Below are 25,871 nucleotides of genomic sequence, written 5' to 3' on the forward strand. Positions count from 1 at the left end.
GGCAGGGCTTGGTACAGCTGGAATAGGAATGCCACTGCAGCCTCTGAAGCCCATGGCAGTGGTGAGCTGCCTTCACCAGCCCCAGCCAGAGCCCCACAGGTGTGAACCCGTGGGCCTAAACCAGTACTCACCATCAGAAAATAATCTCCCCGCTCTCTCCATCGTGGTTCCATGAGCGGCATATTATTTACAAGCACCTGGAAAGGAAACACCGACATTCAGGCAGTTTCAGACCTCCTAAATGCAGTCCCTTCCCCCACAGGTGTCTGATTTGTCAAGGTTTAGTGCCTGTAGATTTAAAGCTACTGTGTTTTCCTGCCATCTTATTTTTTATTCCTACCTTCAGGGTTTCGTAAGGAATATAAGGAGTCAATTTATGACTGATATTTTTGAGCTCCAGTTTCAACAGCCACATAAAAAAAAACAGAGCAAAAACCTCACTTTGTTGGTTTTTATTCAAAAAATACTCTTTTACCCATTGGAGCTGCAGAGGGCAGTGTGGAGGGGATATCAACCCTGCCACCCATGTGATGAGTTTGACACCCTCCTTGGGGGCTGGGAAAGAAGCTTCAGTGGTGGGAGAAGGAAGAACTGCAGCAGGATGAAGGTGGCTGTGTGGAGCACAAGCACCCAGTGAAGGCCACCAGCACTTGGCTTTTCCCCATGTGGTGCTGGAGTTGTTTATCCCCATGGCACAGCCGCACGCTCCACTGCAGCATCCTGCTGATGCTGCTCCCAGGGCAGCTCCAGGCCAAGGGCTGCTCCCCACCCTCCTTGTAATAGGAGATTTAAATGCCTGAAATCATGTCTGAGGAGCCAGATGGGCCAGGCAAAGCCTGATGTCGAGTAATGCCCCAGCATCCTCCTGAAAGAGTCTGTGGCCTCAAACGCCTCCCCAAATCATGTACAGAACACATTTAGCACTTCCATCCGAAAGCAAGCAGCACATTCCACACACAGCAAAGGAGTTAAAAACAAACAAACAAACAACCTCATCAACACAGGAAGCCTCTAACAAAGCTATATATAAAACATGATTGATATTGATTAATTGAAACCTGCCCGTCACCTTGTTTGGGGGAGGGAAAAACAGTGTGTTTTTCTTTCACCTTGATTTCCATTTTCCAGGTTGAGGGGCTACAGACATGGGACAAAATTTGCTGGCTTCTACATTGTTTTGGTCTGAAATCCCAAAAAAACACAAGAATCTCTGCAGAAGAGGCATCTCTGTAGCACTTTGGGAGGATTACAGTGACCAGTCCCTTCCCTCTGGTTCCATAGAAGCCTTTCGCAGCACAGCCAATGTCATGAAACTCCTGCAGCTCCCTTGAAACTCATCCCAGATCTGTCCAAAACTTGGATCAGGCTCATAAACCTCAGACAAGTTTTAAGCTGATGATGAATTAAGGTACAAAGTGAATATTTTCTCCTCCTGGAATTTGTTATTAAAAGCCCTGAGTTTCCAAAGTGGACAAATAGTTCCTGAGTAATTAATTACCTTCACATCTCCTCTTGATGCCACAAGCCATCCATTAACAGATACCAATCATCCAAAAGACACTTAATACGTGACCATTATTCCTGAAATTTTGGGGTTGGTGGTATTTTATTGATTTATTTTAACAAAAACTGCTTGCCTTGTACCTCCATTAGAAGCAGCTTGTTCCAGGTATTTGACATTTGGAGGTCAGGATGGATACGGGTCTTGTGATCGCTCTTCATCCCTCACAGAAAAATGCACAACTTGAAATGATGTTGCATTTTGAATCTTGTCACTGGAAAAAAAAATCCCTTATTTTCTGGGAAAAAAAAAAATAAACCAGCCATCCAAATCTATCTGGGAAGAAGCAACTCTAAATTTCTTATTTATTTCTTTCAGGACCTTTTTCCACCAGCTCTGGTTTGGAGCACACCCAGATATTCTGGAGCTGAGCTAAACACTTCAGAGCAGTGCCCTTAAATCTGGAAAGAAGCCCCCAGTGAAATTTAGAAGGGACACTTGGATCCAATAAAGTTACAGGTGTGCTCGTCCATTACCAAGTTTCTGGGAGCACCCGTGGTTCTGTTTGCTCTTGCATAAGGAGGGCAAATCCCAGGTATTGGGGGATATGAGCATAAAATCCTGTGAAAAAAGCCATGAAGAGCAGAAGGCAGAGAGGAAAGGAGCCTCTCCTGTGCTGTATGGGCTTTAAAGTGATTTATTTTTAGCCTGCAGTTTGCTGCTAGAGCCTCTCATCCGTAGCTTTTAAGGCTGTTACCGCTGAGGTCTCACCTTGTCTCAGGTTTAAGGGATGCTGTGCCAAATCTGGGTTGCAGCAAGACCCACTGCAGAACATAACAAGAGCGTTATATTCTACTTTCATACAGAGCTAACAAATTTATAGGTTGTCTACAAAATCTCCTCTCTTTTATCCCTGTAATTACCCTCTCTAAAATTCACCAGACAAGAGCAATAATTCAAATAACTTCCATTTCCCACTAACCTAAATGTTAATCCTGGGCTGGCTCTTGTGCTTCAGCAAATCTCTTCTGACCTTGCAGGTGTAAGTATGATGCTGTTTAAGAAACTCTGCCTGTCTGAATCTAAATCTGAGCCAGATGGGTGAGAACAAACCACCTCATAAGGCACAGAAAGCCCCCTGTGCCTTAATTCAACCATGCACACAAGCATCATTTCATATTGTCACCCTTCTTTGCTCCTTCAACACTGTGGTCACACCTATCTGCTGTGAAGAGGTGACCACGGCAGGTGTGTGATATTTTGGCCACCATACATAGATAGCAATGATCATCGAAGGAAACTCAAGGCTGATCAAGAGAAGCCAACAGGAGAGTGAAAAAAAAGACAAGTTTGAGCTAAGATGTGGATTTAATGAATTTGATTCTCCCTGTGCAGACTCCTAATGGGACACAGATCCATGTGGATGACAATTTATACCAACTGAGAAGCTGTCTCTTAATGCCAATATCACAACAATTTTTCTGCCCATTCTTAGTCCTGACTATTTGTGCTGGAAGTTTTTTGAGGCATAAAATTCCAGTTTCTGGACCCTCTTAGTGCTAAGGGATCATAAATGCAGCATGAACTTTCAGGCAGCACTGCAAAGCAAGTAATAAAATATTTATCCTCACCTGCCTTCCGTGCTTGTATGCTCTGCAGAGGAAACCATCAAAAGTAGAGCCACCAATTTACAGCTGGAGCCTTCAAAAGGAACCAAACTGTGTGCCATATCCACATCTATCTCAAAAACAAATGTTTTCACACCTTGACCCATTGCAGAACATTTTCATTTCTTGCATTATATTATTATTATTATTATTGTTGTTGTTGTTGTTGTTGTTGTTGTTGTTGTTATTATTACATCAAATTTTAAAACAAAAGGAAAATAATTATGGATGATAAAAAAGCTCACATGGCTTAAAAAACAGTAAGGCCTTTCCATAATTACATTAGCCAAGCTGCAACCTTGATATACAACAAGGCATCTGATGCTCAGAGCTGGGCCCCAAACTCACCTTCAGGGAACCTGAAGCTTCATGAAATCCCCAGCATGTGGAAGCTGAGCTGGGCTCTCAGGGGATGAAAGCAGCACATTTCCACTCAAAGGAACAATCCCCACACACATTTCTTCCCTTCAGCCATTAAATATGAAGGTGATAAATTCCTGCCCACCTAATTTCACCCATTTTTTTTAGAGTGCTACCAAAGCACTCTAAAGCTACAAAGCTACAACCATTTTTGAAGTGACACCGTGATCTTTAGCTGTACAACTGCTTGCTTGCTTTCTTTCCTGCTGTAAAAGTTTCCTTGGTGTGCAAAGCCCTGCATTCCTGCAGAGTCTCATGGGGTCTCCAACGCTGCCCAGACTGCAGGATTACTGGTGCTAAAACAAGGCCTCCTGCCACTCTCACCATTAACTACACCAGAGCTAATGCTCCAGGGAAGATCAGTATGTCCCTTTCCAAGCATTACCCAGGAAGGCTGTTGTACTATTCACCTGTAATGCAGCAAGGATTGTGTGATGCATTTCCCCCTGCAGCTGCAAGAGAAGGAGCAGGTGCCTGTGCTTACCAGGTGATGGAAGGAGCTGCTTCCTGCTGTGGTGGTGGAGGTGCCAGTGAAGGAGGTGGTAGAGTTTCTCCAGCAGCAGCACGTGGAGCCCCCAGAAACCCCTGGAAGAGTGTGCTCTGCAGAGCATTCCCTCCACTGCCAGGTCTCAAGAGCAGCAATAACCATCCAGTGCTGATGCCAGAGGCTCCACTGCCTTTCTCCAGACACACCAAGGCACACCCCATCCCTGCACCCAGAGCCCTCCAGGTGTCCACTCCCCAGGCCCCTGCATGGCACAGCACAGTGCCTTTCCCTGGCAGCCAGCAGAGGCTTGACCAGCACACAAACACAACTAGAATGTTTCCAGAGGATGCTCAGGTGCAAAGGGCTGCTGGACAGCGGTGGCTGGAGAAGGGGACAGCTGCTGCACACTTAGCTGAAAGCAAAGCTGGGGGACCTCCTCCCAGTTCTGCTAGACCAAGGGCCCATCACATCCCAGTTTTGGGGACAAGCAGGGGCCACAGTGTTGAAGAGGCAAACACTCTCCACCAAATCATCTGGTTTCAACCAGTGCAACTCCTCAGCGAGCGAGATACACAGCCAAGGACCTTCCCCACCCTCCCTCTCTGGATCTCCTAACTCATCGCTTATTTTAAGAAGGGAATTAAATTATTTAGTAGCCAACAAAGAAGCTATCTAGGAATTTCTGCCTATTAATCTCTTTATGCCATGCTCTGGGGTTTTCTTTTGTTCAAACTACAGAGACGTGGGGCTAAGCAATCCTTGACTCAGGAGGAAAGGGACCACTGTAATACAGCACCAAGCAGCTGGCCGGCAGTGGGGCAGCACCAAAGAGTGTTTGAAGTTTGCACAGCAGGGACATCTGCCAAGGTTAAGGACTACAAGCACAGGGAGGGCTCTCTGGAGCCACTGGCCCCAGGAGAACCTTCAACATGGACCCAAAATCCACACAGCAGATTTGGATTCTTTGGAAACCAACAGCAAGAGGCAGGCAGGAAGGAATTCTTAGGTGTTTCCAACACTGAGTGACTGATTTGAGGTGGGTCAGAGCAGGTCACACAAACACAACTTTCCTCTTGCCTCTGTTGAGATAATTAAAGTTAAAAGCACTTAGTCCAAGACCTGCAACCTTGAAAAATGCATACACTTTCTGCAGTGCGCCAAGGTGGCTCTTTTCTCCATGTCAGCAGAAAGCCTCCTGTGCCTCCCTCTGTAAAAAAAAGGAAAGAGCCAAAGCTGCAGCTGGTCAGGCCACGGGATGGGACCCCCCCTTCCCCCCCACCCAGCAACACCAGGGCACTTAGCACTGGAATGGTGGAATGGTGCTCAAAGGCATTGAGATTGCCCACAGAAAGGATGGAGAGGAGTTCCTGATGTCTCAGGCTTTTATTGCACAGAAGGAGAAATAAATAATCTAAAGGCTGAAATTATCAGAGATGAAACAAAATGAAAGGCAGTGATTTCCCCCTCCTCATAATGTCAGAACTGATGTGTGGTGCTGGGGGTAAATTTATTTTGCTAAAGCAATTCTGAACCATCTGTCCCTTCAGCCAGGAGATGCTTTAAGTGGTCCCAGCTATTTCATCAGGTCTCAGCTCTCACATCAAAAAGGATGTGGGAAATAACTATGAACAGCTTCTAAGACATAATTTCACAGTTTTACAGAAGAGGTCATTATCCTGCATTACTGCAGTTAAATGTGCGATTTCAGTTTTGAATATACTTCATAATCTTCTCGTACTTGCCACTGATTCTGGCCTATTGTCTAATGTCTTAAAATACTTTCTAAAACCTTGGTAATTGAAATGCTGAGGTAGAAAATTACTGTATTACAAGCAGGGAAATTCATGCCTAGAGGAGAAGTGAATTGACCTGGAAGGTCGCATCCATCCGTGGCACAGCTGGGAGTGGGGCACCAGCTCCTGCTGCCAACGTCACTGCTCCCAGGCAGAGTGTCCCCAGTCACCCAGAGGACATCTGAAATTGGGTGTTGTAAGCTTCCAGAGCAGCAACCTTTTTTAGAACTCAATAGGGCTTAAAATTGAATTCCTTAAAAGGGTTATACTGTCTTCAGTAACTCATCACTTCCCAGACTGGCCTTTTCATTTCCATTTTCTCCCCTCAGTTTGGGTAAGGTTTGAAGCCCAGCAATGCTGTAGCTTGCATAAACAAACAAGCCTCAAATACATAAATAGCAATTCACATCCTTTGTGCGTACATTCAAGTATTTCAAAAGGCACCCGTGGCAGCCATTAGCCCTTCTAAATGCTTTTTGAAGTAATGGATTGATTTTTTTGTGTGCGTGTGTGTCCTTCAATGGAACTGGCTCCCAAATTCCTCTCTGCTGATGAGCGAGGACTGGTGGTAGCGGTCCCGTGAGGCGAAGTCTGCGTTCTCCTCGGTGAGCTGCCTGGTCTCCATGCCAACTGTTGCAAAGGATGGTGTCACCACGATCTGCTCCTTGGGAGCTGGCCTTCTCCTGCAAGCAGAGAAGCAGAGGTGCCTGCATCACCACTTGTTTGTTATCCATTAGCAGCCATGCTCTCGGCTGTGCCAGCAAGGCAGGGTGATTCCAGAAGAGGCTAAATCCTTCCCGGTGCCCCTTGGAGGCACAGAGTTAACCTGAGAGCATTTTTCTTAGAAGGCACAAAAGAAAATGTTCTCCCTTTCCCCAAATATACACTGCAAAATAAACGTTTTCGTAACAAATGGGTTTCCTCTTTGGATATTGACTATGTCAGCACCTTCCACACCAAGCAAGAGAAGAAGGAGCACAAACCATTTGTAATGAAAAATATCCTTTTTATGGTTTCCTCAGGAATAATTAAAAAAAAGTAATAATTTTTGTAACTTTTATGTAAAACAGGAGATTTTCCTGCAATCTCTTCATCCCAGAAGCTGATTTTAAGAAAACCTTATTGGCATTTTTAAATCAAAACTGTAAGACAAATATAGCACTGACTAAGACCTCATCAAGCACCTAAGAGCGTTAGAGGTGTCAAGAACCCTTGGCTGCCTTCAGCTCCCTTGCAGTTTAATGGGATTTATTCTTTTTCTCCAATTCATTAAAATATCTTGACTGGATTTCAGGAAAACAGGGCTCAGAAAAAACCTCTAAATTACTTCAATGCAATTTTTTGCAGCACGACATAGATGGGCTTCAAAATGACCCGACTCCCAAGCAGAGCCCAAGGTGTCTTTGTGGCAGTAAGAGCAGGAATCCTGGCACTAGGATAAGGTAACCAAGAAAGGAGAAAACCAGATCAGTTTCTGCCTTGGGCACTCACCAGATCTCCCCTCAGCCTTTCTTGGCAGGGTCTTTGCTCATTGATTGCACTGACCAAGGAACCAAGGGCTTTGTTGGTCTGGCAACCCAAAGATAAAATCCCCCTGTGACAACAGCACCTCTCCACATCAGAGGCAGGGAGAGTTTCTCCTTTCCACATGTGGTCATTCTCCATGAAGCCTCACACATCAACCAGACTCCCACAGGGATTTCTGACAATGAGCAGGAGACACAACTGAGATGCACCAAAGGACAGCTGGGAGGAAAATGCTGTTCCGTCATCACAGCGGCACCGAGCTAAAATGACCAGCCACAAATCTGCCTGGGGTGGAAGCAGACAGAACTGCCCAGGTTATGAAGGAGCAGGGTCTGGCTCACTGTGCCATGAGTAATTCTGGCAGTATTTCTGCATGGCCCCACTTACCCTGTTCCTGTCTTAACTCCTCACCCTTGGCTTGGGCTCCTGTCACCAGTCCAGCAGATGTTGTGCAAGGGGATAGGGGACAATCCCTTGCTCAGAATGAGATATGCAGAAAACATATGTGGTGGTGCATCCCACTCCCCCTGCCCCTCGGGCTGCACTGTGATCTGAGAAATGCTTGTTAGGCTCAGCCTTGACAAACAGCACCTGGGCTCAGCTCCTCCTGAGCTTATCAAGACACTGTCTGCTCCAGGGAGCTAATGCTGGCAAGTCCTGCTTTTTAATGAATATCCTTGGAAACTTATTTTTGTTGCATGAGTAGCAACCCAAGTGGAACAACCTTTTCGTTATAGAGCATTAAAGAAAGTTACTGACAAAAATTGTGGCCAGGATGGAAAATTACTATGACCAAAGCCAACTCTCTTGCCACACTGTAAGCAGCAGTCCAGAGTGAGACCCTTTGAGCTCTCCTGGCCTACAGTGGGCTGAGACCAGCACCTCCCTCTGCGTGCATCCTCTCAGAGCAGTGAACTCTCAAGTTTGCTATACTTGGAGGACCATCACCAAATGCTGATTACGGAGCCTGGGCTGATTCCTCCACTCTTCAAATTTCAACCCTCTAGCTGTTGAGAAGATGCAAAGGCATCATAATTCCATAAAAATCTTTTGTTAAATAGTTTAAATTAAGGTATAAACTAAGTGCTGTTGTGTCTAAGGCCTACCATGGGGACCCCAGAGAGATCCCTCACCCTTGGCTTCTCTCCCCAACCACCTCTGCTCACCAAAAGCATGTGGTCATGTTATAGGAACTCTGGGCAGAGACAGGACCTGGCAAGACAGAGCAATGTGCTTAATTGCCTGGGCCTTCATTTATTCTGAAGGAGGCAGCAAATTGGCCCATATAATGCATGGCAGCTCATGTTGCACAGTCCTCGCTACGGTGTTCACTCACCCCAGCAAAAAAAAACCCCAACAGACTGAGAAACTCAAAGCCCACTGCTCAGAGGCAGAGGTGCTCATAAACTGCTACAGGAAACACAATGTGATGGAATTAATAATTAATAGCATCAAATAAGTTTAACAAAACTAGCTAATAACCAACCAAAAAAAAACACCCTCAAGGTCTTCTGGTAATCAAAACCCCAAGACAATGCTACTCCAGTCCCATATAAACTCAATACTGAATGGTTCCTTCACCAAAGGCCCTGTTTATCATATTTGCCCCAAAGTTATTACAGCTCTCCCACTCCAGATTCCTCTCTGAATCTTGAACACAGCTGCCATGTGTGCCTGTTCCATCACTACAAGAGGAATTTGCTTTCAGTGAATGATGGGTGGAAGAGAAGGAGTCTCCAATTTTTAATTTCCTTGCAGATTTCCCAGTTCAACCTGAGCCATAGATTTTGAGCACAGACTTTTGGGGTAGGATAAAGCTTCAGGCACCAAGATACAGTAATCAGCTGACATTCCCACACACAAAGCAGAGGAAACTCCTGCTTCCCCACATACATAGCCAACCATATGCCAGGCTAATGGGAAGCAAACAGCCTTTTTACAATTAAGCAAGAATAACCCTGAGTATGCAAGAAGGGGCAGAAAGACTGCTTAAGGTAATAAGCAAGTCAATTCTTCCAGCCCGCTCTGTGCTCATTAGTGGGTCATGGGAACAACGAGCAGTGGGTTGGTCACTGCCAAGTGACTGGTACCAACCTGCATGAAGAGATCAAAACCGACTTAATCCAGCCAAAGAAACTGAAATTTGCTGCTGCTCCTATGGAGAAAAGGCACAAGAAGTCAGTATGCTGCTAATTCTCTCATAATAGCATTACACCTCTGAATTTTTGCATAAAATCTCAAACCAGCATGCTTGTTATTAGCCTGCATTACCCAAAGATTTTGTGATAGTGAGAACATTCCTGCAGTCTTCCTACATGCTGTGGCTTTTAAACAACTGTCCAGCTATGAACCCAAATTTCCTGTGGAGAACAGCTCTGCATTCCCAGCCCTACAGCTTGTTAGGCCCCAGTAAAGCTCGAGCAAAGCACAGACACCCACCACAATGCCTTTCACTCCCTGGAGTGCAAAAACCATTCCCACTGCAGGGATAGGGAGACAGGAAGAGCCATCCAGCCAACCTCAGCCAGGGTGGCTGTGGTCTCACCATTCATTTCCTCTTGTCTGACCCCACAGAGATCTGGCTAAGCTTATTACACCAACACTGATTTCTTTTCTGATTTCTCAGTAGAATTAGTTTCCTGCAGGGGCAGGGAAGTACCAGAGCTGGAAGCAAAAGCAGCAGGAGAAGTTTTTGGTGAGGAACAGGGAGAACCGAGCCCTGTCAGTGCCTGCTGGATTTGGCTTAGGCTGCTGGGGAGGAAGAGAAAGAAGGGATGTGTCAACCACAGGGAATTTCTCCTCCCAAGGTCTTCATCTAGCCCCTAATCCAGAGCTTCTCTCAGGCCAGTGTCTCCCAGCCTTTCCAGACAGAAGGGCTGTTTGATCCTTTGAAGAACAAACTCTCAGATCATCAGGGCCTTGTGACCACAAAATAACATTCCCTTGCAGCCAAGTAAAAATCAGGCTGAATTTTGAGCATTCACTGCTAACATTTTCAATGCCATGCATTGTTTCATTGTATGCATGAGAATGCATGTGCAAAAGAAATCAAGAAAAAAATGTCTAATAGTGCTGCTGTTTCTCAGATCAGCTTCCAAAACCCTCTACACACTGACAGAAAAATTCTTATTAAAGTAATCTTTGATAAATATTTCAAAAGCAGATTACAGAGATATAATACAGTGAGTACACAAAGGCAAAAAATACTCCAACACCTGAAAACATTATTTCTGTTTTGTTTGATATATGGGGGCCATAAAGAACTTGATTAAACTTATATATATTTCAAAAGATACCAATTAGCAACTATTATCCACAATCTCAGCTCTTTTCTACTATCCCCTACAGATACATAGAAAGGAAGTCACTCAAGAGTAGAAAAAGAACAATTTAGCAATGTTTGGAAGATTGTGATTAGTTTTTGGTTTCTCATCGTGTGCATTTCTGAAATCTAGTACGTACTTACCTACTGTCTAATAATCTTGCATATTGCAAGATTATTGCATACGAACTCACAATTCATACTTGACTTTTATCATCCTGGACAAAAACCTGCACATCCAGGCATGCACTCAGCTATGCACCTCACACACTGCATGTGGATGGATGGATGGATGGATGGATGGATGGATGGATGGATGGATGGATGGATGGATGGATGGATGGATGGATGGATGGATGGATGGATGGACGGATGGATATATCCATGAGCAGGTGAGGATGCCCACACCATGTCCCTTCAGTGACACAGAGCACTGCAAACCCCCCCACTGGCCTTGCCAAGGAGCTGTGGCTCTCAGGAGCTGCTTGCTGAATGTGCTTCACTGTTTAATTTTGAGCTTGTTTAAGCTGATCATGTGCACAGATCTCTCTAATGCTCACTGCCTAAAGTGTTTTCCTAGATTATGTTCCCAACATATTCAACGTGTTTAGCTCTGGAATCAAAAGGCTCTCTTGTTCCACAGTTATGAGTGCTGAGATTTGATGAGACACTCATCATAATTCCCATTTTCTTCTCTCAGGTGGGTTTAGATTGATTAGGTTTAATAAACCTTATTTATGGCAGATTTTTCTCATTGCTGGGATACCTTTACAAAATGCCACCCCTGATCAAATCTTAGTTTCTGGTTTTGCCATTTGAAGCACAATATAATAAAGCAACAAGCACCATGTTCAAACCATCACAACAATGCTAGTTATAGTTAGAATCTAACAGAAAATTAAAGACTAAGAGAGAAAATGTATTAAAATAGCAATGAAACAAATTGTCATCGTTCACTGTGTCACCCATGTATTAAATACAAGAGTCTCAATTCCTAATTGAGTTAAATTAAAGTTTAATGAATTTTTAAGCAGGTTTAATAATACAAAGAAAAAAAAACTCACCAAGAGGGAGTCCTGGGCTGACTTGGCCGATGTAGAAATACAGGATAACTGCTGCTCCCAGGCTGACCAGGGTGTAGATCCACTGAATGACAAACATTATGATGAGGGACACAATTGCCTGTTGGAAAGACACAGTTTGGGGTTACCCCAGAGTCTGGGAGGTAAGACCATGTGGATACTCAAAGCTCGGGTTTCCATGTTACAGGGAGCCTCGTTTGGTCTCACTCTTAAAAGGAGGGAGAGCACAGGTTAACAGTGTCACCTTCAGCAGCATAGGGGCAGCTCCAGTGAGCTACCCTGACTCCCAGGGGCAGTGTGGGTCTCTGCCTGGGCTTCTCCTAGAGAAGTATCCAGAGGCTCACCAGCTCTGGAGTAGATTTGGGGCAGCACATGATGAAGGAGCTAAAATGGTCCCAACTGACACAAGTGAACCTCGAAGAGAGAGAGGGGGCAGAGGGGAGAGGAGTCAGGATGAATAAACACGTCCAATTTTTGCTCTTGTGATTTTATTTTGCATTGTCAATCCTACCCCAGCTCTGTTGCAAACCTCCTCCCAAGCCTGATTATTGACAGGAAACCAAGTTTGCTTTAGTGAGCACATCCATCACCTCCATAAGCAAATTCCCCCGCAAAGGCAGAGCTGATGGCTCTGCCCTGACATGCACTTGGGAGCCACAACAGAGACGAGCCCAGAGATGGCATCAGCACAAAACCTCCTAAAAATGCCATCCCAAAGAGAGGCCACCACTCCCAGCCCACCCCTGGTGCCCAGTGGGACCCCTCACCCGGAGCTGGCTGCTGGCAGCAGCAGTGGTGAATTTGAAAAGCAGGTGTCCAACCCCATCTGAGGATTAAACCAACAGGATTTGTTGGGTTGTTTGAGTGGGTTTGTTACATTTTATGCACAGCTATGAAATCCTCATCCATGCAGCAAAGCCATATGGCTCATTCATTATGCATATCTGACCCTTTCCTTGTCATCTGCCCAATAATCCATCTTCCCAAGATAAATTTAAGTGTCTTAAACTTCTCAGCAACTTGAGGCAGACGCTATTTAAAAGTTATTTAAAGTAACATGCTGTAGGAATGTTCTCCTTTCCTGCCTCAAAAGATGGAATTTCATAGCTGGGCTGCTGGTATCAGGAAGTCAGTTCTAATGAAACCCCACCCCAAGCTTGCAGAAATTGACCCATTAATAAAAGCAACACAGCTTTGAAGATGGTGTCTCAGTCCATTACACAGCAAGAAAAAGCAGACTGGCACACACAAGAGGGACACACTTTTTTTTTTCCGCATGCATCCATGCATCTTTAAAGTCCTAAGACTCCAGACTTCGAATTTGTACTTTTGAGTTGGGTTGGAGCTTGTTTGTTTGGGGTTTTTCCTGTCGTTATTTAATTTAATATGCCATTGGCTTTCCCTGAATTTGAACTGCTGGATGTGTGGTACGTTGAGTATTTAGTTCAGGTGACCTGGAATATGAGAATCAAAAGCCATTGTTTAAGGTACTGGAGTATTTACACTGCAGTATGTGATGAATGTCCTTCTGTTTTCTACTATCACAAAACACTGCTCAAAATAAATGAAAATTACTTACACCAGCAAAGGAAATCCAGTGACTGAAAAATCTGGAGTAGAAGGTTTCTGGTATTTGCTGAATTCCCAGTTCTGGGTTTTGTTGCTTTATAGATGATTCTAAAGAAAATGAAAAAAAAATTAGAAAGGTGCTATAATGTGGTGGGTTTTTTTTCTCTACTTTACATTACCAGATTCCAGGAACAAAAGCAAAAATTCTAGCTGACAGCTGGGTATGACAGAGTTAAACCAAAACCTCCAAAATGAAAACTGAAAAGAAGTGCAAGGAAAAAACCAAAAAGTTGCCAGCTCTGCTACTAAGTCCATTTGAAGGCCGCATCTGTCTATCTCTGCCTCAGTTTCACAATTGGTGAAATAAGACAAATAATACTTTCCTCCCTCAGAGGGGTTTAGGAAGCTTAACTGACTAATGCTGATGAAACACGACAGCACTGGGAATGACAAACTCCATGCACACGTGCTGTATCAAATACCCACATCACCAACAAATTCAGATCTTCACCTATGGACGCTGAGTTCCAGACTCCACCTGTGCTGTGGGGACCACTGCACTAAGATAGCCTTAGTTTCAGAGTCACAGGGCTCCAACTATCCTACCCCACACCAGGATGAAGTAAATCCCAAGATACACCTAAACCCTTTTTAATGTACAGCATTCAACAGGCCTGTGAAGAATTATGAGTATATTGTAAACAACCCAGCAGTAAATTTAGTCCTGCCTGCTTTCCTGTGATTAATCTTCTGTAGGAAATTGCATTGGAACTTCTCCTGTGATGCATTGCAGTGAACCCTACCCTCACCTGGAATAAATGATATTATTGCCATGAATCACTGAATGACAGCCCCATATAAAGCTCGTTTCATGCCTGCCTTCAGGAAAGCACTGGGAGGAGCAAGGTTATAAACAATTTCCTCTGAACAGGGAGATGTCCATCTCCTACAGCCCTTACCTTCTCCCCCTGGGCCAGGGAGCATCATCACTTCACTGCAGGGCTCCTCCCTCTGCTCCATCCTCCTGGGTATGTGCTGGGCATCCGCAGGGGGTGATGAGCCCAGACCTGCATCCCACTGACCACCCTGCTCATCCATGACCTGCTGCCTTCCATGGGGCTCTGTGGTCTCATCCCAGCTGTTCTGAGCCAGGGGAGCATCGTGATGGAGATCCAGGAGAAAGCTGTCCTGTAATGTCTGCTTGGCTGGCTTCCTCGCCTTCTTTTGTTTGCCCTTTTGGGTTGAATTCTCAGCTCCTTCTCTTTTGCAAGTACTTGGCTCACTAAAAAATGGTTTAAAAAGCTGGTCCATGTCTTTTTTGAATTCCAGCAAGGTGCCATTTGATCTGCTTTGAATTACCCCATCTGCTGCATGGCTGGGGGGCTTGTTGAAAATTAAAGGCTGGGAAGAGTGAGCAGGTCTCACAGTTCCCATCTGGGTCTCCTCAGGTTTCTTCTGAATGGTGTAGCTCAAGGATAGTGAGAAATAGGAATAGTCCACAGCAATATATGTCAGCATGAAGTTGATGGTGACTATGGGAGCAAGAACATTCACTTGCCCAATGAAGACAAAGCCCATGGTGATGAGACTTGTTAAGCAAATTGCAGCCACTGGAGTCCTGCTGGGGCCTTTCTAGTTCATAAACAAAACAAAATTACATTTAAATTAATAACCATGAACCTTGCCATGAGGATTCCCACTTGCTCAGCTGCTGTGTGTGGTTACCTGGGCTGTCTGCAGTACCCCCCTAGTCATGAAATACATGCATGTGCAAACAGAGGCTCACAGGCCTAATAAATTAAAGAACAGACTGAAAGCCAAAAGCTGTGGAGCTCCCACTTCATCCCTAAGCCTTATTCAAGCTTTGTCTTTGGTAAATTCATCCACCCTCATTCATATCTCCATGGTAAAACAATGTCATTAAAGCAGCAATAAACCTTCAGAGAGATTTGTGGGGCTTATGGGAAGTCTGGCAATAAAACATGTTAATTAGAGTTAACTGTTCATCTCTAATTATTCCACAGGACTCTGCATCACTGCCTACCCAAAAGGCTCCCTGATGCTGCCCTTGGAAAAGCTCTGCATGAGGCAGTGCCACCTGCACATCAGCAGCTCCTGGCCCTGCCCTGACAGGCAGCCAAGCTGAGCCCATGGGGAGCCGAGCCTGGGCAGGGGGGGTTCCCCTCCTTCCACCCACCCCTGCAGCAGCTGGAAAGCAGCACTGGGGCTGGGCAGGGGGGGCTCCCCTCCTTCCACCCACCCCTGCAGCAGCTGGAAAGCAGCACTGGGGCTGGGCAGGGGGGGCTCCCCTCCTTCCACCCACCCCTGCAGCAGCTGGAAAGCAGCACTGGGGCTGGGCAGGTGGGGAGGTGGAGTGCCAGTCAGCCCCAGCAACCCCAGGAGGGCAGGAGAAACATTGCCTGCACATGTCCTTTGGGATTGGGTGAAGGCAGGGAAAGGAGAAGGGAAAGAGGCACAAAACAAAGAGCACTGGGAGTGGGAATACTTGAGCCTTTAATCCCAGGTCTAACATACCCTTCCTCAGACCAGGCCCCATCTTGCCATTTTGCCACCTGACAAGCCTGTGCAAGCTGTGTAAACACTTTGCTTAAAAATATCTTACAAGATATCTTACAAAGCATCTTAAGTTTTCACTTAACTGCATTTACTTCTTTAATAAACACACTGCTCAAATGGAAACTATTTCTGTTTTCTCCACTCTTATTTATTTATAGAAAAGGGGACAAGTTCTGGACCATTACATCTTTTCAGAATGAACAAAAATACATCTCAAGGCCAAAGGAACACAGATCTTAGAAAGCATCTTCAGTATCAGAAAGATGTACTGAGATGGGGAACAGATGGGAGGACCTCAGGATGCATCTGGCTTGGATTTAACTCCACAGAAAACATTTGTGTCCTTCCCATCAGCTGGGGTTATGTGACCACATCACCTTCTTCAGCCATGAAAAAGAAGAACTGATGTGGAGTAGATTGGTAAGGACAAATTAAATGTATTTACTCTCCATAAACCAAATCTAAACAATTCCCAAGGTGTGGAGAGATGGAAGGGGGGAAAAGTGATCTGCCTTTGATTTCTCACCTCTTTTTGAGCCCTTCCCATCATGGCACTCTACTTGGAGTTCAGAGCAGAAAATCTGACAGAAAGACAGAAAACTATCAGAGAAGAGAGGGAATCACCTTTGCTAAACCACTGAGAATTTCACAAGGGTTGCCAAGTAGAGAACAGCTTAAACTGGGATCACCTGAAAACTGCCTTCAGGAGCTAGAAGTCTTTGCAGTCATTACTGTTCCTGATTTCCCTATGATTATTACTATCATTTTTGCTATTATTATAACTTTTAGTTTAGAAAACTGCTTTGAGAAACATAAAACAACAGAGAGAAAATTATGATGTTTATGAAATATTTAAATACTTTTAACATTCATAAATATCAATACTGAAAACTATTTTTCTGTATTTTTAAGCCACTCTGAAGGAGCAAAGCATCAAAAGGCTTTTCCAGACACTCTGTACAGACAGTTAGGTACTGCAGATTATTGAGAGTGATGGAATTATTTTCTCCCTATTCAGAAAAAGGGAAAACCATGTATGGATGTATAGCCCAAGACTAGAGAGTCCTTGGTGACTGATATCAGTAGAATGACTCGTGCATAAAGACTATTCACAAAGCAAGGAAGAAGCTTCTTGTCATATTCCAAGCAAGATCTTGTTTCAATGCATATCTAAAGCTTAGAAGACCCCTAACTTTAACTTTCAAATTTATTTTTTGTTTTAATTTAATAGTGTCCCAAAGGCACCTTATCTCCCAAAGAAGTGTCCTCTTCTCCACTGCACACAGACTGAATCCAGAGCATCACAGCTGGCCACGCGCTCAGCTCTGAGCCTACCACAGAGGACAGGAACAGACCAAAGAAAATGTACAGGAAAGAAGAATAAGAAAGAAAACAGATAGAAGGTAAAGAGATAGTTACCATCTATTTCACCAAGTGCTAAGAGAAAAGCTTCAGGCTTCTGCCCTGGGCAGGAGGGCAGAGGAGAGGGAGGTGCTTCCTTCGGTCATGGCCGGGATCAGCACCAGCTCGGAGAAGGTGTTTGCAAAAAACCCACAGGCAAAGTTATAGCATAAGAGCCTGTCCTGCTGGGCACAGCTTGAGTGAGTGGGTCAGGGGGTAGGGGATGATGGCAGCCTGGAAGGGCTGTGTGTGCACAGGGACAGGACACAGAGCCCCAGGGCAGGGCACACAGGTGGGTGAGCGAGGTGCCAGCACTGCACGATGCCAAACCCCGTGGGAGGGCTCAGAGCAGAGGCAGTGCACACAGGGACAGACAGGGAAAGAACCCCAGACACTTGGATGCTTGGTTTTTTTTTCATAAAACCACCCATTTCCTGGCTTTTCTTCCTATGCATGGGATACCAGATCCTGAGCTTTCCCCTCCTTGCATTTCATGCATCCCCCATCGCTCTCCACAGACACATACAAATCTTGGCTTCTTAAGCTCAGGTGAAGGTTTGACAGCAATCCTGCAGAAAGGATGACTAACCCCACGTCCAAGGAAGGCAAGCATGGGGATCACATTCTCCTGGGCAATGCACTGCAGGATCCGGGGTGCTCCATACAGCCCTCCCATGCAGGAGGCCAGGGATGAGATGTACAGCCCTAGCAAAAACAAAAACCCCACCAAGGATACCTGGAGGAAACAGAGAGAATGCAAAGTTCATCATGTTATGCCTTAAAGACACCTAAGCAATCTTAAATACATGTATTTTAACAGATCACATATATTTCCTTAAGTTGTTAAAAGAACAGAGCAAGCCTTGGGAAAGCAGCAATTTGATTGGTCTGTGGTATAAAGTACAAGCAATTAATACAGGAAAATTATCCCATAAAAGTAATTTAATACTGAACATCCTGTACCGACAGAACCATTTTACAAGCTCATATACAAGGAATTCTTTGTCACTTGGAGCAAGTGCAGCAAAGCAGCAGCTATTAGATTCCCCTTAAGTAACTGGAAGTGAGTTTATTTCAGGCAAGATCACTTATATACAGAGCACATCATACAGGAAAAGCTGCCCAGGCTTCCCACCATCCAAAACAGGAAGACAAACCCCTGTGTCTCAGAGGGGAAAACCAATCCTGAAGGAAAACCCACAGTAAAACCAAATCAAAATTGCCACTTAAGTAAATGGCGTCTCAAAAAACACGCTCCAAAGGATGTAATACAATGACCTTATTTTCCTGTCTTCAATGAGAAAAGAATTTCCTTTGGCCAGCATGAAACATTAAAAAGAAAAAATTTAAAGCCATAGTGCTAACAAAACTGGGTTTAGAACTGTTTTTTGAAGCACCCTTTCAAGCTGGGAGCATCTCCTGCAGGTGTGGAGGGAAAGGAAGGACAGGTCCTGGTCTGTCACACAGAAGTGAGGACTGGGGTCCCCCTAAGCAGGTCCCCACTGTCGAGAGCTGCAAGCACAGAAAGTGTATCTAAAAAACCCCACCCAAATACACAAAACCCCACAATATAAACATTGTGCAAGAAAGCTTTGAAATGCGAGTGTTCCTGGCACTGCAGTGTAAGGACCTGGACAGAAAAAATAAGGCAAACAAGGTCTAGGGTAACCTGAGACACCCCCAAGTCCTGCGAGCCCACAGAGGTCTGACAGCCAGCAGCCAGGCAGGGAGAATGGCAAGGCATGGGGGTAACTCCAGCACAAAGGCCAGGCAGAGAGAAAAACCTCACATTTTGGTCCAAATCCAACATGCCCATACTCCTCTGAAGTGCTGGAGGTACAGACAAGTATCTGTGGCAGAGGATGTCACCAAATGCAGGTCCCCTGCATCCCACATTTGCTCTCACCCCTCCTTCCATGGAAAAGAGGGTCTAAATGAACACAGGTCCTCCCAGCTTCTGCCCCCGTTGAAGTCAGGTGACACATGCTTTATTAGGAGGAATTACAAAAATTTACATGGCTAAAGATGATTCAAGCTACATCTGACTGTGGTTTTTTGTCTATGAAATCTGCAGGCAGCAAAAAGGAGATTGGGTAAAAAGCCTTAAAAAAATCTTGCTGTTGGGGAAGGCAAGTGAAATTAACATCATGATCCAGAACTGCTCAAACTTCCTAGCACAACATTTCCCCATGAAAATCCACTTGGCCTTGTGAATTGTATCTTGTGGGACAGAAGGAACCTGAGGCAAAGATGAGCAGATACCAGCTCTCATTAGCCCAGCAGACAGACACTCAGTGGGGAATCCTCCCTTCCCTCTCCTCTAATCCTGCCCTGCTCCGAGAAATACTCGGAAGAAACAAACACTTGTGCCAGACATCATATATTATTTTAGCTGCCAAAAATGCTTGCATTTAAATGTGCTACTTGACATTCAAATCAGGGTTAGAGGGGAAGAGTCCCTTTCACCAAGGCTGATGAAAGGTTTTGCTAAGAGTTTTGAAATAGAGAGTGTGAATACATTGCAAGGAATTGGCAGTTGGAGCTCATTAGAAGTGAAATTACTGAATCTCATTTTTGTGTTTAAAAAGCCAAACAAATATTGCAACAGAGAAAAGCAGCCAAGCATTCGTTCACCTGTGATAGAAAGGGAGAGTTTGGAGAAGTAATGATCTCTCCCCCCTCTTCCTCTCTCCAAAGTCATTAAAATCTAAAGCATCTTGTAATAATTCAAAGAAGAAACATATTGCACCATTTGTTTGTTCCATTTTAGGGAAAGAAAATTGAATTTACTTTTTTGGAGGGGGGTGTTTGCTTGTTTATTTTTTGTGTTTGACAGTATTAAATATCTTCTCATTCATTACTAGGAGATTTTTCATTTTCCCCCTGAGGGTTCTGAAGTTAAAACACAGCTTTAACAATCTCTTTCTCTTCAGCAGATTCATTTAAAGTTGATTTTTTGGATACTGCACTTTTTGCCCATTAAGTCATTGACATATAAAGAGGTTGCCTTAGAGAAGGCAGGTTCATTCTTTTTTTTCCCTGAAATAGAGGTGGATTTTTTTACCTCAGCAGGTAGTGGCAGAGCCCTACCAATACTTGGGAGCTTATTAGGGGTTTGGAAGAAGTTTAGAGCTGGAACAAGTTTAGAGTTAAGAAACAAAACCAGAGTTTCAAATTGATATTTTAGACTAAAACCATGTTACAGATCAAACTATGTAAACTTCTCAACTTCAAATGAATCACAAAAAAAGAGTGTCAAATACAGTGAACCCATGATTTTGGACAATACCTAATAACAGAAAATTAGCCCTTCCACATCCCATCCAAAGAAAGACAATGGCACACACCAAAATCTCTTGGTCTTTTCTTAGAGGCCTGCAGTGGTGAGGCTCATTGTGTGTAACACTACAACCCCCCCTCCTGTAAATACTCTGTGTGGAATTGTGGAATGTCTTGAGTTGAACAATCCTGTTGCTCACCCCGCAATTACAGCCTGCTAGATATGGAAATGTGAGCTTCGCTTGGCTTAGTCAAGATAGGCAGGGGGGTTCTTCAGAGATTTCAATTTGGTCTAAGCTTTCACCAACGAGAAAGGACACATGGAATAAAATACAGCATTTATCATTAGACCACATTACCATACTCTTAAAGCTCCTGCTGGGTGACAATGCCAAAGTTTGGCATTATGGGATATGCTTGTGAGTGCAAGGCTATTCAAACCAATTGTACACTGGGATTTGCAACAGGGAAATTTTAATGAGGGATGTGTACCCACATTCCTTAGGGTTTTGAAAAGCTCAGGCATTCAGTAAGGCAGATGGCAACCTGAAAGCACCATTATACAAAACCACAAGTTACCTTCTCTGCTATCATGAAGTCATAGCGGAGCGACTGCCGAGTACAAATGGCTCCCAGCAAGAAAACGAAGACCATGTACAGAAACCACCTGCAAACAACAAAAATAAACCAATTTCTTCACAGCAAGACAAGACCATAGAGAATTCTGCCCCTAGAAGAGCCAGGAGATGGTCAAATGCCCACAAGTTGGGTCTTCAGTCACTCTGCATGGTTCCTGAATGATTTAGCTTCAGGGATGAATTTGACACCAACCCTGAGGGGAAGGTACTCACACTCTTTAGGCATGCAGGGGGGAAATATTCCAGTCCTAGGGACAGACTTTTTAGTAGGGCCTGTAGCAAAATGCCAGGGGGTAATGGTATGAAATAAAAGAGGGTCAATTCAGACTAGCTGTAAAAACCAAATTTTCTACAATAAGGGTGGTAAAACATGGGAATAGGCTCCCCAAGATGTGGCGGATGCCCCATCTTTGGAAACATTCAAGGTCAGGATGGACTTTGATGGAGCAATCCGATCTGGTTGAAGAAGTCCCTGCTCACTGCAGGGGTTGGGTCTGGATGGCCTTTAAAGGTCCCTTCCAGCCGAAACTGTTCTGTGATTCTGTGGCTCTGCAGGTACACAGGTCCCTCCACCTGGCAGCAACGTTAACAGCACAGCCAGCAGGCTCTGCAGCCTCAGCCAGACCCTCTTCTGGAGTTCTGGCCTTTCCATACTCAGGCTGGGGGATAATTTTGTCTGTCAAGCCCAGAGAGCAGAGAAGGGAATGACCACAGCCTTGGATAGATGGATTCATGTGCTACTTCTGTGTCCTGTGGAATCCCCCCTCTTAAAACAAGCACCAGTTCCAGCAGGAATGCCTCCAAATTGTGAAGAATCTTCCTTCCTGACTGAACATTGGTACACAATTAAAAGGAATAATTTCAAAGGCGATTTAGATGGCAATAAAAGCAGGCAGGAAAAGCTACTGAGGGCTTTTTTTTTTTTAATAAGCATCAGTGGAAAGTTCTCATGGAAAGCAGCATTTCCTTGAGAAGAGGATGACTTGGTGATGCAGGGCATCTGTTTCCCCTGTCTTGCAGGTGGGTAGGTCTCATCTCTCTTGGCCTCTTTTGCCCATTAATAAAAAATACAAAATTTTGATACTTCTTTTCTATTTATATAGAAAAAGAACACAAGGAGGGGGAAAAAAGCAATAACCTCCCCCTTTGAAATCAACAGCACTGAATGACAAAATCATCCCCCTGCCAAGCCTTGGAGAGCTCTGCATTGACTCTGGGACAGCCAGGCTGCAGCAGCACAAGCACCCAGCACCAGCACAGATCCCACCCAGCAGCAGAAGGACTGAGTACATCCTCAGTAACAGACATCTCCAGCCCACCCAGAGTAGGTGGTGGTAATGGATGACAATTGGAATGAGAGCCACACTTTAATTTTCCAGGTGGCTGAGCAATAAAAGGCTGATGGGAATATGAAATGTATTGGTCACACTCAGGGCAGTCTCCAGAGCAAATTTTCCCCAATCAATGACTTACGAGGTGCCAATGGCAGCCAGAGACCCCAGAGGGATGTTGGAAGAAGGCTTCTGGAGATCTCCACTCATATTGAACCCAGCCATCACACCTGCATTTTGCAGACACAAGTGCAATTTAGAGTCAATCTAAGTTATAGAATATATAATACACATTGCAATATGTAATATAATTTAATCATTCAGTTCATTGATTGTTTCAGAACAGTAACTACATCACTTCATTGCACTGCCACACAGTCAAATACTGGCTCCCATCAATTGCTTGTTAAAAAAATGTTCATGTCTTTAACAGAAGCAAGTCACCACTAACATGTCAAAGAAGCCTCTGTCTGGTTTGAACAATGCTGAGGGGGAAGCAGTATGTGAACAAAACCCATCTTATCTTCATACAAACCTAACAGGAGACAATGCTGCCCAGCTGTTGAAAAGAGAAATGCCACTGTTCATCAGGGCAGCGCATGCAGCAGTGGTACAACCCCAGACCAGATCCATTACAGGTCCCTGCATTCACGGGGACACTGCTACAAAACAGAATGTCCTGTCCATGTTAAATGATGATCACATTAGCAGAGGGAATGACCGGGCTCTGGGCACGTAGGTGGCACCTTCCAGCCAAGGGATCTGCTTTGGAAGGAGGCATTATCTCTGCCTTGCAGATAGGAAAACAGAAACACTGAGAGGGCAAGTGATTGTCCCAGTGTCACGTAGAAAACACATGCTAGGACTAAGAATAAAATACTGAACTGTTATTTTAGGCCAGAGTACAGGGTATTATACAATCAGGGACAGTCCTTAGCCTAAAAAATTGCCGTCTAAAGAGCAAGAGAGGGAAACAGGATGAATCAGAGGATTAGAGTCTCTACATTAGGACTAGAAAGCCAAGGTACAGGTTGGTTAAGGGACTTTGTCCATAGCTGAAGAAGGAGTCATACCAGACTTGTCAAGGAAACAGAGTCGCATTATGCCAAAAGTTTTCTTCAGGTATGTGCTATAAAAATAAATAAATAAATAAATAAATAAATATCTTTGATTTAGAATCCTGATGAGAATTTGGACAATCTGAAGGCAGGACCAAAGACTTTAGGATGCTAACTTCTGCCCATCACCGTTTCCCCCGGGATGTCAGACTAATGTCTCCATAAGGACACGTGGGCCAGAAGCCAGCCAGCAGTGCTGATGGCAGGGTCCCTGGGGCCTGGGTGAGATCACCACAGAACAATGGGAAGGAGGATGCCAGCACCATGGCACCATGGCACTCACAGCATCTGGCAGCCCCCGCAGCAGGGACTGACCACACGCCAGTCCACCGTGGCTGCCAAGGCCAGCAGCAACTCCTCGTGTTCAGAGGGCATAAGAATGAGAAAGTCAGTCTCTGCAGCTGCAGATCTGAGTGACTACAGCTCCAAATCAGCAACAGCCCATTGCATTTTAAACTCAGACACTGATTGCTGCTTGGAAGGGTTTTTCCCCAAGATGCAGGAGAGACAAGAGCTGTGGGATCAATCTCAGGGTAAAGGGGACAAACCCAAATCAGCCAGATGGATGGCCTCCCTATTCCCTACAGACCCTGGCCTTTGATGGGCTGTCAGCAATGGCTGGGTTGCTAATCATGGAACACAAACTCTGCTCTGTCGTCCTAGGCACTGCTGTGCCTCTTCATAGCACCATCTCCACATCTGTCCAAAGGGAATTGTAACACCTCCTCTCCTCACTGCTCTGCCCTGAGGACAGCATACAAATGAGCACAAGGCACTCTCATGCTGCCAAACACATCCAGGGCTTTATTTATTTATTTTTTATTAATGCTTTTTCCTTGATCATCTCTTTTTTTTCCCCCTTGATCTGTCTACTGACCAGCCATCTTTCCCTGTCATCTCCACCATGGAGCCAGAGCCCTGACAACCATTCCCTGGTCCCCACAGAATCCTGGCATTCCTCAGCTCCTGGAAGAGCTTTTCCTCCAAATTCAGACCAGATTTGAATCCTTGACACCATACTGAGAGCATTACAAATCAAGTTCTTAATTTTCTCCTGGAAGACTATTTTGTGGATATGCTTCTGAACAGCACAGCTAAAAGCCTGTCAGCTGCTCTGGTTTGCTCTAGATAAAGATTCCGTGCAATGTTCAAGCCCTGCTCCTTTCAAACAGTTACACAACAGGCTTAGCTAGAGGTAAGAAAAGTTAGGAAGGCAAAAGTCCATGGAAACGGTCACAAATATCCTAAATAAATTCTCTATGAAGCACTCTTTGATGACATATGACTTTGCAATTCAAAGACAAAGCAGAAAACAGAATTCTCTGAATTTTTCTTCCAAAGGGAGCAAACTATTGTCAGAAGGACAGCTGTTAATCTCATGTGCTTCTTGGCCAAGTTTCTCAAACATCTGGCACCACCTTTAAATCTTCCAGCTTGAGTCACCTCTTCCTCATCCAAACTCCTGCCTCAGCAAAGCACTGGGGAAACACCAAAATGGCATTTTCTGGACTGAACATAAAAAAGCTGAAGACGTGAGTCATCGGCAGAGCGATGACTGCACAGCCTGGGCTGCCTCCCTGCCTCCCTCCCACAGACCCACACACGCTGTGAGCAGCCAGGAGATGACTTCCCAGGGCCCACATAAAGAGGATCTAGAGGCTGGTGATTGACCTCCTGCCCAGCAGTGACCAGGGGTCACACCCAGGCCACTGCACACCACTGGCTTCTCTCAGGGCTCCCAAGAGGTCAGCAAAGTTTCATGGGTTCCACAACCAAAGGTCAAGGCCACCACAGAGGGAAGCAACTCAGATATTCTCAGCCACTCTGGCCAAAGCCATGTGCTGCAATTATTTGCTGCTGCTCCTCTGTGCTGCAATTATGACTCTGACATGACCAGTGCAAAGGTGTGGACAATCTGGTAGTACAGATGTATGGACAATGCCAGAGCCACCTCTCCACCACCAGCAGCCTTTTAAACCCTTTAAATTAAGTTTTCCTGAACAAATCAGTCTTTCCTCTGAAAATGCTCTTTTTTCTTTCAAGTTAAGAACACGTATGGCAGGCAGTGCAGACACAGAACCATCACAACGCTCGTTGCAGATTCCTTCTGCATGTCCTTCCTAGCAGTCAAGGTAGGAAGAAATTGGGATGTTCCTTTC

The 25,871-nt window shown here is 44.9% G+C and overlaps 1 protein-coding gene across 1 annotated transcript in view; it reads right to left on the reverse strand.

Annotated features, from left to right (window-relative positions):
• Nucleotides 1-6,173: 6,173 nt before the first annotated feature.
• SLC12A8 (solute carrier family 12 member 8) overlaps nucleotides 6,174-25,871 on the reverse strand; it is a 45,968-nt gene continuing 26,270 nt past the window's right edge. Inside the window, exons 6-13 of the mRNA XM_030952499.1 lie at nucleotides 22,737-22,824; nucleotides 21,205-21,292; nucleotides 17,936-18,082; nucleotides 14,328-15,000; nucleotides 13,379-13,476; nucleotides 11,782-11,899; nucleotides 9,490-9,550; nucleotides 6,174-6,551 (exon numbers count right to left, since the gene is read on the reverse strand). Of these exons, the coding sequence (XP_030808359.1) occupies nucleotides 6,386-6,551; nucleotides 9,490-9,550; nucleotides 11,782-11,899; nucleotides 13,379-13,476; nucleotides 14,328-15,000; nucleotides 17,936-18,082; nucleotides 21,205-21,292; nucleotides 22,737-22,824 (1,439 nt within the window). The 3' untranslated portion in view covers nucleotides 6,174-6,385. The remainder of the gene's footprint in view (nucleotides 6,552-9,489; nucleotides 9,551-11,781; nucleotides 11,900-13,378; nucleotides 13,477-14,327; nucleotides 15,001-17,935; nucleotides 18,083-21,204; nucleotides 21,293-22,736; nucleotides 22,825-25,871) is intronic.

The sequence above is a fragment of the Camarhynchus parvulus genome, chromosome 7, assembly GCF_901933205.1.
Source record: "Camarhynchus parvulus chromosome 7, STF_HiC, whole genome shotgun sequence".
Taxonomy (NCBI): Eukaryota; Metazoa; Chordata; class Aves; order Passeriformes; family Thraupidae; genus Camarhynchus; species Camarhynchus parvulus.